General features: G+C 45.5%; 2 protein-coding genes across 2 annotated transcripts in view; both read left to right on the top strand.

The window, feature by feature from the left end:
* LOC145450236 (inter-alpha-trypsin inhibitor heavy chain H3-like) overlaps positions 1–12,138 on the top strand; it is a 116,229-nt gene that overhangs the window by 96,808 nt on the left and 7,283 nt on the right. Inside the window, exons 16-17 of the mRNA XM_080328734.1 lie at positions 8,066–8,202; positions 8,264–8,376. Of these exons, the coding sequence (XP_080184860.1) occupies positions 8,066–8,202; positions 8,264–8,376 (250 nt within the window). The remainder of the gene's footprint in view (positions 1–8,065; positions 8,203–8,263; positions 8,377–12,138) is intronic.
* The window catches only part of LOC145450242 (ras-like GTP-binding protein RHO), a 93,464-nt gene continuing 81,586 nt past the window's right edge, over positions 261–12,138 (top strand). The window contains exon 1 of the mRNA XM_080328747.1: positions 261–283. The gene's annotated coding sequence lies outside the window, so the exon portion shown is untranslated. The remainder of the gene's footprint in view (positions 284–12,138) is intronic.

Raw genomic sequence — 12,138 nt, 5'->3', positions numbered from 1 at the left:
AAACCTATGAGCTATTTTTCGGCAGGAAAGGCCGTCACATTAATCATGTGTTAACAAACCCTGAAAGATACCACTTCGGCAGGAAAGGCCGTCGCATAGTTTATATGCGAAAACAAACCTTGGAGTATTTAAAATACATTTAATCGTGCATGAAAATGAATAGGTTTAAGCTTTATCTTGTGTTATATTTGATGGATATTCTATATGCCAATATTAACCGAGTTTTGCTTAGATACCTCATTCTGTCTGCATGATAATGATTGGAGTATTTGGTTGTATTAAGACATAATTACACGTTATATAAGGCTAGTTTAGAACTCTGGACCTAAGGGTCATTGTCTGATGCTGAAAGATACCACTACTGCAACTACTGCTACTTCAATCAACGTCCACGGACGTCGTCTGGACAATACAGTGCAATAAAAGGTCAATTCTTCGCCGTGAAGTAATCCGAACCAAGTGTAGACGACTCGCATAACAATCGTTATGGAGCTGCACTATAAAGACACAAATGGAGGCACCACTGGGATACTTCCGGTGTAAAAACATTGACCTTTTGATGTTCTCAAGGACGACCCTCGTGAGAATTGTGCTCCGTGTGACGGTAGTCACTTCTGGTATATCTCTGCTTATAATATTGGCATCGATCTACGCACACCTTGCGCCGGTATTCTATCCTACGAAGACTCCTGAAGGTCTAGCTGACGACGTCACTACAACGACCGAACTACTACATGTCCCACATAACGGATTTGCTGTGGTAATCACCAACAGAACTGACCCGGTTATCTTCATAAGACATTCCGTACCCACGACGCAAGGACAAGTGATCGGGGACAACACAACCACGTCCGTGAGTAATTTACCTCAGAACGGTACTTACCCTGGCCAGTAAAAGGCACGGAACTAATATACCGACAATCAAAATTTACATAAATTATGCGAAGAATGCTAAAATTTTTTAGGAAGAAGAAAAAGAAGCTGTCAGAGGCGGCTGACGAGCTCGAGCAGGGTGTCAAGCTGCTGAAAGCAACGCAAAAACGCCATGAAGACGTCAGACAACAAGAAAGACAGCTGGCAAAAGACGTGGCTGATCAAACAAAGGTATTAAAAGAAGTCAAATCAACTCTGCCCGAGACAAAAAAGGGGCTGGAAAAGGCCAAGAAAGAAGTCAGGCGAGCTCAAGCCGACCTCAAAGCAGTATGCAGTGCCACTTCGAAGGTCAGCGGGAAAGTCTCCACTGACGTCCTCGGTGAGATCTTGAAATCGGAATTTGAGCTGGTTAAAGCCCATGCACAAGTGGTTGGGGATAAACCACCGCCACCTTCCTCTCTGTCCGTAATGTCTACAGTACCTCCACCGGCGTATGATCCGCTCGTTGGGCGATCGTCCAGGGCAACAGCGCCCCTGCCCACACTTACAGTTCAGAAGGGCCTGGATTGCCATACCGTGACGGCAGTCTACCCTGCGTTGCCAGGTTCCAAGCCGAATTCACTATCTGATTCTCGTCCAGGAACGACTCCATGTTTACCGGTTCGGAATGGGATACGCCCCGAACGACGAAGGGGGAACCTAGTCGATACACCCAGTCTATTCCGGCAAAGTGAAAACGGGACCGACACCGATTCAGACGACGGCTATGCGCACGCTCGAAAGCGGCTCGGGGCATGGCTCGACGATCAACGGACCGCCGAGAGAACCCGGGCCAGAACACAAGGTGCGGCCGGCAGTGCGACGAAGCGCGTTACCTTTCAAGAAGGGAGAACGAACTACCGACAAGACGGAGGCGAAGACCCTGAGGACTCGGGAGAAGATACTGATGCCCAATTGGACAGATTGGGTAGGAAAATAGCGGCGGCATGGGAGGCCATTCGGGGGACCACACGGACGCTTCAGCGAGACTCTGGTCAGCCCAACCCAACCGAACCCGAAGAGAATATGTCAGACATCTCTGAATACCTCAGATTACCTCGGTACGCATCTGCCCCAAGAGAAAGCGAAGGAAGGTCGAGACTTCCACGAGATCAACCACAGAATGATGCCGTGAACCTGGTGTTAACTACGCCCGAAAGGTTCCAGTCGGAAAAGGAGATGCTACAGCTAATGATGGATCCAGGGGATATGCCCCTTCTAAAGTGGATGGCTAATACGATGAGACGAATACGACACGGCGAGGGCGACAGCGATACAGATATAATCCTGGCCAATGCCATGCAGAAGAAGTTGCGGAGTGCAGGTCGCCTCAAGCAAGCTAATCAGCTGGGGAATTTCTTCAATACCAACTCGGGAAATGCAAAATGGGTCTCGGTCATGAAATCATTGTCGCTATCCAACCCGCAATGCTTGGTTAACAATGAAAAGGTCATCAACGATTTCCGGAGGAATTATCAGTGGGAAGACGAACCTCTTCCGCTGTTGAATAGTGCCCTAAAACAACTAGAGATAGATATGGAGGCTGAAATCAAAGAGAATCCGGATGGGCTGCGACTCTTCCGCAACCTAAGACAACGATTACCAGAAGCACTTAGGCTGCTTATGCGGGGATGGGATAGCAGGTCTTGGCAAGAGGTGGCGGAGGATTTACAGCTGTACTGGAATTCTGAGTTCTTGGATGAACAAGAGGTACGTTCCACCTCTCGGGAGGTCAGAAAGACAATGTCACCCCTACCACCTGTGCACATATATTATGTTCAGCCTGCAGGACCCATGATGCACAGTTACCCTACTCACGGGAGTGAAGATGGACGACTGAACACCCCTCCCCCACCGATTATAACACCACCTCTGATGGTGCAACCATCCTCACCTAAACCACCTCTACACATGATCGGAGGGACACCACCCGAACCGTCTGGGGAAATGTGGCCACGGCAGCTCGTCGGTGTCGGGCAAGCTTCACAGCCACGACGTAACCCTCCTCGCGGCACCAAGACCAACCGTTTTTTTACCAACGTTATGAGTGGCAATGGGTTCGGCAGACGTGGTCCGACTCCCAGGGCTAAACCTGCCCGACCACAAAACGTGCGCAACGCATCGAATGGACTCAACGTTACACCAACGCGAAACTCCAGGTCTTCTCAACCTAGTCAGGGACCAAGTACTTGGAACCGGACACCTCAACTGACGAAGACGCAGGACTCTGGGATCGGCAGGGGTGGCCAGGAAATCACACCATCAAGCAGTCAGGAAGCCCTCCGCATCTCGGAGAGCCAAGGGGAGAGATATAATTTTCTTGGGAACCCAAACATCTTCGCCCCTCTAGGCTTATATCTGAAACCTCCTCAGGGGCAGTCCTTATCCGTATGTTTTTGCTGTAAGGCCCCGGGACACCAATCCCGAAATTGCGTGGCAAAATTCATACTTCGGCTAAATGAGGAGGTGCTTACCAAGAATGATACCTTGGGATGGGTAGTTCGCAAGCGAGTACAACCAATACCTACTCGCGTTAAGGAGTCCGCTGAACGTGATTGGGGGCCTTTGCTTGCGAGGAATAACATACTGACGGTCCCGGACCTCGACCGATACCTTGCCACCCAAGGCTCTCCCTCGCTGACACAGAGAACTGCCTTGTGCGAAGCCTATTATGACACTAGGCCAAAAAATAGAGATAGAACTCACTGGCATGATAAGGATCAATGGGGTCCTCAGGAACCGTCTGCACAGCCAAATCAAAGCAATAGCCAAGTGGCCTGGACGGAACCGCTATTTCGACGCCCGCCACGTCACTATGACGCCTCACACTGGACGGATGAGGAACTTGAACAAGGGTTGAGACTCTCAAAAAACGACTGGGGGTGCTGATTGATCCGGTAAATCAGCTCCCAGAAAATTTATTACCCCAACCCGCAAAGATTGTTCATAACGCTTCTCTACCCCTTAATACACCGGATAACCCTCTACAGCCAGACTTCACGGAGTTATTCGGCGGTCGGCTTTTGTACTTGACTGATTCAACAACCGGTACGACATTTTTGGCCGACACGGGAAGCCTACCTAATCTAATTATGAAAAATATCGTAAAAGCCATGTATCCAAAGAGCTGGGAGGAACGGCAACTTTTAGATATGAAGTTACGTGGTATAGGGGGCTCCTCCCACGTTGACTCATTGGTTGTAATTGATTTTGACGAACTACCGGTTCCATTTGCGACCGGGAAAGGAGTCCCTCTCAATGTAATTGGCTTAAAATGGATTGATCGAGTCCAACAATTACCAAGCATAGTTACGGAATTGAAAACCCCGTCTAACGCAAATGGAGAGTTGTCTTTAGTAACACTACATGATGAGAACCCGTGCAATCAATGGAAGGGAACCGAAGTCGAAAGCGGTATTAGCTACACTGCAATCGACGATGGGTTGATGGATGCTGCAAACCAAGATAGCGTGAAGCGGAAAATTACCGCTGGCGCGAGTACCAAAATGGAAATCACCACTGGTGCGAACGACGAGTTGAAAATCACAACTAACGTCACCCAGAACCTATGGAAAACTGTTGGTGTCGAGGCAGGAATGCCTGCTGACACCGTTAATGAAGACGTCGAGCGCGGAATGCCCGCTGGCGTAGATAAGGACCTGCACGAGAAAACTGGTCCCAAAAACTCTCGCGGATGCACTTGTCCGGATAAATGTAAAAATCCGGCCCATAGATGCATGGCGACCACTACAGCTGACGTCGAGCGTGGAATGCACGCTGGCGTAAATACAGACCTGCACGAGAAAACTGGTCCCAAAAGCTCTCGCGGATGCACTTGTCCGAAGAACTGCAGAACTTCGGCCCATAGATGCATGGCGACAGCTACAGCTGACGTCGAGCGTGGAATGTCCGCTGGCGTAAATAAGGACCTGCACGAGAAAACTGGTCCTAAATGCTCTCGTGGATGCACTTGTCCGAATAACTGTAATGATTCGGCCCATAGATGCATGACGACAGCCACAGTTATGATTACTTTCCCAGAAGGTTCAAACAAAGCAGCTATTGCCGGTCAACCGGATACACGCCCAGTCATGTCCGACAAGGAGTCTGGGGATTTTAAGATGCACGTCACCCCAGAAATAGGGTCCCCGGCGGAAAAGGAGTCCATCGGCGTGACGGTAGGCGCGGGCACGCGCCGAGATCAGAGGCCTACATCGAGGGACCTCGCCCTCTCTCCACCAACACCAAAACCTCGATCATCACGAGGCTCACACCAACCCATGGTTGGACCAGTTACTGCGTATGTTTTGCATAAAGACACTAACTCAAGCGTCATGACGGAACTTGAAGATATTTGTGTACAATATGTAGCGCTGGCCAAACTCCCGTACAAACCTCCTGACCTGACGACTCCAGAAAATACCATTATTTCTGATGAAGTCTGGAAAGCCTTCTACGCGCCGTTTGCGTCCGAACTCGAGCACCTGCGTGGTCACCTCGGCTCCTCACACGCCATGGCATACAGATGCGGCATCGAACTTAAGGACCCTTCGACCAAACCATTTGTATCTGGACCTTGTAATTTGAAGGGGGAGGGCCAGGCGAAGGCATTGAAAGAAGCCCAAGGAAGAGAAGTACTCTCCCTCTTAGATTTGAAGAAAGAAAACCGGAAGAGACCACACCGGTTACTGTTGTTAAACCTGTGGACATGCTTTGTAAAACTAAAACTGACGAAAACCTTTCAACGATTGAGATCGATGGTTAAAAAAAGGGGACAAAATGAAAATGTCAAACCAACTGATGCGACTCATGGGAAGCAACAGTTGCAAACTCGTCGCGCGCGAAACCAAACCGACGGAATGACGAAAATCATGGTGGAAACGCCTAGAGAAACGTCAGTGCATCCGGTTACCACTACGGACGCTCTGCAGAACTTCACGGATGACGACGGGAGCGGCATCGGAACGCACTACCGAACTATGGATGACGGCAATAAGGTAGGTGCCGTAACGTCCATTTTGTATTCATCAGGAGACGACAAGGACGACGTATTCACGAGTAGTGTCGAGCTGATGACCATTACGGTCAACAACGGTTGACGCATTGCCACTGTCTGGGCAGAAAAACCCAGGGGTGGGAACATCCGTACCTGAATGTCCCCGACTATCAAGAACCACCGTGGAGAAGATATCCACAGAATTCGTTGACTACAACTATACTCAACGGCTGCACGACTGGTGATGATGGAAGGTGAATATAAGGTAACAGGATTGTTCTTGATCGATAGGATGATTATGGAAGGTGCGAAGTTGATACCTACCCTAGAAAACGTGACTGAATTAGTGGCGGTAATAGGGTTGATTGCTCCGTTGATTGTAACATGGGTAAGTTATATAATGTGTCGTCGACGTAGTACCTTAAGTCGCATGAGGAACACGAGGAGACGAAACGGAGCAGAGCAATGGATGGCGATAAGAGTAATACGAAACACAACGGAGAATGACAGAGTTTAAAGGTTAGAGATTAGGTTCTTAAAAATTAGTTGTAAATACAGGATATACCTATTTTCTATAGTGAAGTAGTGAAGCGTGATGCTGTAATATTGGTAAATCGTTGAGTGACTTTGTGATATGTATAAGGCACACAAAAATAATCCCGACGAGCCAGTGTTTGTAATAGGTATCAAGTGAAGTATTTTACGTAATGGGCGTAGATGGGAAAAACTCAAACCTCGTAACTAGAAATACGCTGAGTCAGCACTTTTTATTGGAAAATAGAGGGAATACAAAGGGCCCATACCTGCTGAGATTATAAGGCAAGAAAAGTGTACATTGTGGAGATGTGCGAATTTCTCTATAATGGGAGTAGACGGAAAAAACTCAAACCTCGTAACTAGAAATACGCTGAGTCAGCACTTTTTCAATGACATTCGAGAGAGTGCAAAAAGAAAAAGGCATCTGAAGAAAAGGCCGTACATAGGGGATCATTAATGCACATGGGGATTCATTGTTTTACTCGTGTTCCCTGTGTACGGGAAATGACGGCGTATAGTTCATGTGATCCCAAATTAGTGCATCATGTGCACCCTTTTAGTCGATATTTAGATCTAATTGTTAGTACAGAAATTAAATTAAATTTATCTGCTCTTTAGTCTTTAATATTCCACTTTGTCTTAAAATAGTTAATAGTGAGGAATATTTTATTCGTAGAATATATTCAAAATATACGAGTCAAATTACGAATTTAATAGTCAGTATAAACTTTGTCGTGGCTATTGTCTCACGCATCTCACGAATGCGTGAAACAGTTTGGAAAAGAGCACGAAGTTAATATTATTCTCCACTTCCAATATGTTTAATGGCTTTGTTCATTTTCAAAAGAGTAGAAAGGCCGTATTCATAGAGATAAGTGAAGATTAACGGAATGATACTTCCAAGAAATCTTTCAGCCACTTTAAAGAAGGTACAAGAGTGGGCTTAGCTACTGAGATTGTTGCCCAAAGAAGATAATGGCAATAATGATCCCTGTGTGTCAGTGGCTATTCTTCTTTTGGGGTAAGGATTACACATCAGAAGCCAAAGTTCAGCGACGGGCTCCAATTTTTACGAAAGGGGAAGATTTTTAAATAGCATTAGAACATGCTTAAGGTAGAAATCAGGCAAACGAATTTACAGTTGCAAAGAACTAATTTCAGACCTTACAGTTAGGCCATAAATATGGGAAAATTGATGAATCTAGCAGTATGCTCCACGTTTAAGATTTCCTAATATCTTAACCAAGCAAAGTAATACACATTTGGAAAGATCTAGTTTCATACATTACAGTTCTGCAACAAATATGAAGAATTTGGAGAGTCGAGGTGAATCTTCCCCATTTTAAGAGCTTTACAGACCGAAAGCCAGATTCCTCCCTACAGATTATAAAATTACTCTCCATCTGTTAGGGTTACCATATTTTGGAATCGGGAAAAGAGGACGCTTTTTCAAAATTTTCAAACTTAGAATACCGGTGGAAACACCCGAAAAATGAGGACAAATCCTCCTAAAGGAGGACTTATGGTAACCCTACCATCTGTAGATTACCAGTGGTTAACTGGATGGACTTGAGGCATAGTGTGACATCATCAACCTTGTTACATTTATTCACTTTCAAGATTCAACCTGGTGACGCCAGTTACGTCACTTTTGGTGATCAAACCTGATGACCACAAAGGTTCCTCGAATTCAACGCAGCAGCCAGTTTTGGATACATCAGAAACAGAAGCGCCAGCATCAACGACACAACCTTCAGGTGCATTGTGAATACAACGGGAAATACTTCCCCACGCTAATCAGAGTATAATCTATCGCAGCACCTGCAAGTGCTGCTCGTCCTCTCTGGTCGTTTCATGGTGACCCCCATTTCATCGCCAGGTTAACCCAGGACATTACGGTCTGTTTCAGCTGGGTTGGGAGACCTAACGAGGTAAATATTTGGAAGCGGATAGGACTTATGAACCGTGAAGAAGTCATCATAGAAGTACAGTCTGTTTATTAAGCCTTGGAGTTGTGGCAGGTCCACGCTATGCTGTTGTAAATAACCTCGTGCATTAGACTGGAGCGGAAGTAATTGAAGATTACACATCCAATACAAAGATGCACCCAATATGATATTGTGACATTTGGTCAAAGTAGTCAGCGTTGTTACTCAAATAGAAGCAAAAGTATTCTGCCAATTTATACTCCTATACAAGTAGAAGTTTATTTTATCAGGACCGGTCAAAACTGTTTCAAGTGGTAGTAGAAAATGAAATGTCTGACAGTACACAAGTAAGTAGCTTCAAAAAGTATACTAGGTTGAAGGGTCGCACAAATCTACAAGTTTTTTCCCAGACGGCTTAATTGGAAATTGTAAAACGCATCTTCCTGACTAAAGCAAAAATACTAAAGACATTACACATAGGGCAATATTCGAAAATATATTCAAGTAACGTGATACAGGGACTTTTTATGGGGTGTATATGGAGTAGAAGTGGAAGTAGTCCACAAACATAGTTATTTGAGTAGGTATTACACGTATAGGCGAGACCAGTTGAGTACCACGCTCTTAGCCAAAAGAGTGGTACAGAAGACAAACTTTTTAACTCAAAATTATATATATCCCGGTTGTAAATCCTACTTGCCCAGTGCCTACGTGCACAACTTCCTTCGTCCGGAATCATCCCCATATGCAAGCATCATTTAGGTTAAAATTTTATGTTTGATTTATACCGTGGTGTAAGTCTGAGATATAGGTTTTGGTTCCCGATAAATAATGAACAAGAGCAAGAAATAGCTCCTAAAAAGGACAGACGAAGAAAGAATAACATCGAAGAAGACTGTGACATCGGGCACTAGGTAGAGGTGGAAGCCAGTTCAAGAGACCCCAACTGGTTGGTTGGTCGTTTGGCACCCCCCTATCTGTTCATTACATCGCATTGTGTGTTTTATATATTGACGTGACCTTGCGAGGAAAAACCACCAATAGACACACGGCTTTCTAGGCTTTTATTCACTAAACGTGCAGACTATGCTACAAAGATTATAAACGTTAAACCAGAAGTAAATCAGTAAACACATGCTGCTCTCAGAACGCCCTACCCCAGACTAGGGTTACCATATTTTTGTGAAGCAAATCCCGGACGCTCTTTAGCGCCCACTAGCGGATTTTAAAGTAAGATATAACACATCGTCTGTCAATATGACGTCACACTAGCAAAACATTGCCAATCGACTGTATACAGGAATGGGGGGGGGGACATAGGCCATGAATTGAGCCATCTGTAATGTGATGGTGATTGATACTGGCTATAGCAGGGGTCTCCAACACGCGGCCCGCGGGCCGCATGCGGCCCGCGAGGTCCTATTTTGCGGCCCGCGACCTGATTTGAAAAAAATTCAGAAAAACGCTTAGTAAATCATGTTGAAACGCTAAAATTGATTTCAGTTGAAACATAATGTTGTTGTTCTTCAAAGTGAGCCATTCTATGTGCCCACTATCACTATTACTCACTAGTTGATACGGCTTCGGCATGGTAATATCATTCCATGGATGAAGAATTTGCTGGTACGAATGGGCATATTGCCTTGACGTGCCCACCACTGCCAAGACCGAGACGCCTGCAAAACGACTTCGGGCGCTCCAAAAGACCATGCTTTACGAGGAGATAGTTGTCTAGCAAGTAGGCCTACCGTGTATAGCTAACCCCAATATTGATTCTTCAATCCATGGGTGGCCAATCTGCAGCAGTAGAAGGAAAATTATGCGGCTGTCGACACTTGTAATAACAACCCTAAGTTTTCACAGATACCCCCTGCATCAGCTGTATCTGGGAATCTGATCACATTGGCCGAGAAAGGATAAATATTTTATAGTAATATGTGAAACTATACTAATATTTATTGACGAAATTCACTCATGAACATGAAAAATTTTTCGCGCTTCGCGCGACTACAGATTGGTTCTCTGTGGCTCTTTACAACATAACTACTAACGATTTGGTGCGCATAGTAAGCCGATATGTGCATATAGATTAGTTCGGAGTGTACCGGCAATGGACATGGACATGATAACGTGGGTATTTGGCCCCAGCTAGTTTATCACGACTAACCACCGGTATGCGGCCGCAGGCTACATGAGTACGCGAAATGCGGCCGTGAATTACAAAAATGTTGGCCACCCCTGTTTTAGCGGCTAAAGAGTGTTGTCATTGTCAGGTATCGTGTACAGCTCATAGTCCAAAATATAATGACATTGATGATCATGATACTCTTTGTTGTATTTGTGTTTGTTCAATAAAATATTAGTTCTTTTGTGGTGACTATAACCGTCGCCTATGTTAGAAAGCACAGCGTTGTAATAACGTAGAGTTATCAGACGTGGTTGTTGAACTGCGTTGCCTACTTTTATATCGATATTGATGTCATGCGGCCCGCGGCCTCCAGGAATTTGGAAAAGTGGCCCGCGACCTATTTTGAGTTGGCGACCCCTGGGCTATAGGGTCTGAAATAGATTTCAGCATTGGCCGGATGAAATCGTCTGGCAGCCGTGTCTGGCCTGTCGGGATTGTGTTTGACCTGCTATACTGTTAGGTAGGGGCGGCTATCAGATTGTGTGTTTTTTTAATCAGGTCCGAAACAACATTTTTTCTGCCCCCTTCCGCCTAAAGAAATGCACTGATCCTGGGCCCACCATAGGGTCATCGATGTAGCTTCTCAGGCGATTACTATATGCATTTGGCTGTTATATATTTTGATTGAATTCTGTCTTGATTCTTCCATTAGGCTACTATGAAATGAACCAGCAGGCTGCACATCCGGTGATTTCCAACTTTTTATGGTCGCGACCTCATTTCAAACTTGAAAATGTTCCGTGGCCCAGCCGAAAACTTGATAAGCTGATTACTAAAAAAATCAGCTTGCTCAAACTTGATCCCGGCCTAAGAAGGTGATTACGTCCAACCTCATCGCGATCCCCAGATAAAGGCAAACGACCTCAAGATTTGGAACCACTATCTATGACTGAAGCATCCAATCGGCCTTGACCAACTCTAAGAATATACCGTTAGCTTATAATTGCGATTACGATTAGACCTATTTCCGTAAATGATGGTTATTCATATTTATTTTTGGTTGCATTTTGGCGAGGGTGGTCCCTGGTGCTCATACTAATATCAATATACGTTGCATTACCTCTCGCGCAGCGCGAAGAAGAATTGCGAATTGCATATATCTGCTTAAGAATAATATTGTTTATGTTGATTTACGAAAAACGTTAGAGCCTACTTCAAGCTATCAAAATTCCGGACATTTAGGCATATTTTAGAAATTCCTCCCGGACGCAGATTTTTCAGTGAAATTCCGGACATGTCCGTGAAATTCCGGACGTATGGCAACCCTACCCCAGACTGATGAACTAGCTGATAGACCAGTGGTTCCCAACCTGTGGTACGCGTACCACTAGTGGTACGAGAGTAGATTCCGTTTCTTTCGACCGAAGGGAGTTATTAGTGCAGGTGGAGTTGATTTTGAGTTATTTTGTAGTATCGTCTCCTCGTATTCGGCGCAAGCTTCTCACGCTATTCCCCAGCTGGTAATTTTCCTTTCTACGTGGGAGTGCGAGCAAGGATTTCCATCCCTGATGACCATCGAGTCGAAGAAACGAAACTGACTTGTTGCGCCCATGCATGACTTTCGGTGCGCTGTGAGC

Source organism: Botryllus schlosseri, chromosome 11 (genome assembly GCF_051294905.1).
Source record: "Botryllus schlosseri isolate E-star chromosome 11, Bs_hap1, whole genome shotgun sequence".
Lineage (NCBI taxonomy): Eukaryota > Metazoa > Chordata > Ascidiacea > Stolidobranchia > Styelidae > Botryllus > Botryllus schlosseri.
The sequence above is the reverse complement of the archived record's forward strand: the minus strand, read 5'-3'. Positions and strand labels throughout refer to the sequence as shown.